This window comes from Emiliania huxleyi, assembly GCF_000372725.1.
Source record: "Emiliania huxleyi CCMP1516 unplaced genomic scaffold EMIHUscaffold_5838, whole genome shotgun sequence".
In the NCBI taxonomy this organism is placed as follows: Eukaryota; Haptophyta; order Isochrysidales; family Noelaerhabdaceae; genus Emiliania; species Emiliania huxleyi.
This window is the reverse complement of record NW_005197619.1, coordinates 1-1,523: the sequence shown is the minus strand read 5'-3', so window position 1 is coordinate 1,523 and position 1,523 is coordinate 1. Positions and strand designations below refer to the sequence as shown.

Below are 1,523 nucleotides of genomic sequence, written 5' to 3'. Positions count from 1 at the left end.
AGAAAAAGCACACAACAAAGAAAAACAAACAAAACAAAGAAAAAAATTGTTTGGTTTTTTTGGGTGATGCGAACGGATCGTCACGCATCGTCGGGTGCAGACCGAGGGCCGTCCGCTGCATCGGCACGCTCTTCCCCGCCGCGGCCTGCGTCGCCAGGAACTCGCGCAGCCGCAGGCGCACGACCCGAAGCTGCGCCGACAGCGCCGGCCCGTGGGGCGCTAGCATCGGCCGCCCATCGCCACGCGCAGCTTCCTCCTGCTGCTCGTCATCCTCCGCCTCGAGGGCGTCCGCCAGCGCGCTGCGCCGCACGCCCCGGCGCACAGGAGGCGGCGCCGGCCGCACCTCGGCCGCCTCGGCGTCGCCCGCGGCACGGGCGCCATGCTCGCCGTCCACGCGGTCCATCGCCGCATCCCCATCCCCGTCTCCGGCAGCGCCGCCTGCGCCCGCGCCGGCCTGCTCTGGGACGGCGCGCCACCGCTCCTCGTCCAGCATGTGCCACCACCGCCGATCCGGGTAGCCGTCGTACTCGACCTCGTGCACGATCCGTCCGTCCCCGTCCTCCTCCCGCGCCATGACGGTCGCAGGGTACCACCGCTCGCTGTCGCAGAAGATCTCGAGGCGCGATCCGGTGGGCAGGACAGTGTGGCCGTCGAGCGCCGCCCTGGCATCCTCGCGCTGTCGCTTCCGCCGCTTCGCCTTCGTCTCCTTGCTGCGCAGCAGGGTGTAGTTCGGGCCCACCTCCGCCACGCTGTCCAGCAGCTGGGCGGCGCTCGCCATCTCGACCGCGTCGTCCTCCGGCGGAAGCTCCGCGTCGCCCGCGGCCGCTTCCCGAGCGCGCTCGTCGCGCATCCGCTCGTGGTGGGCCTGCCGACGCGCCACGCCGGCGCCCGTGTGCCTCGCCGCCGCGTCCGGTGACGGCATCGGTCGCTGCCACAGGTCGTCCCACAGGTCGTACCAACAGGTCGTCCCAAAGGGGACGCATCCAAACCGCCGCATTTCGCCCGCCGAAAAGTCTCCCACTCGCTCTGCCCCAATCTCGAACCAATCTCGAGTCGTCTCACTAGTTACATACATACCTCCCCCGTGTTTATGTATGTACTAGCTGAGGGGCTCGCTAAACGCTCGCCGAGCTCCATGCTGTGCAACACCACCTCCTCACTAATCGTCAGGGGTGCGGAGAGCGCAGTGCACTGCGGTGAGGCTGCGCAGCGGGGGCTCGCCCCCTGCACCGCGCTCACGGCTCAGCGGCGCAGGGGAGGGCGGTCGGTGGCGGCGGCGGCGAGGCGCGAGGCGGTGGCGGCGGTGGTGCGGGCGGCGGGATGACAGGGGAGGCGGCGGGATTGACAGGCGAGGCGGCCGCCACCAGCGTAGCGGCCCAAGATGGGGGGGGGGGGTGGCCGCAAAGCCCCCTTTAACCTAGGTAAATAAGTACCCCCCCTAGCGGCCGTTTCCTCTTGAACTCGTTTAACCGGCCCCCCCGGGGCCCCCTCTTGCCCCGGGGAAGGCTTTTTTTCCCGGGATT

The 1,523-nt window shown here is 69.5% G+C and overlaps 1 protein-coding gene across 1 annotated transcript; it reads right to left on the bottom strand.

Moving 5' to 3' along the window:
• Positions 1–102: 102 nt before the first annotated feature.
• On the bottom strand, positions 103–997 carry EMIHUDRAFT_257194 (hypothetical protein; the record flags this gene model as incomplete). Its single annotated transcript, XM_005764655.1, has 1 exon — positions 103–997. A coding segment is annotated over one exon (895 nt), but the record flags the coding sequence as incomplete, so codon positions are not given.
• Positions 998–1,523: the final 526 nt, after the last annotated feature.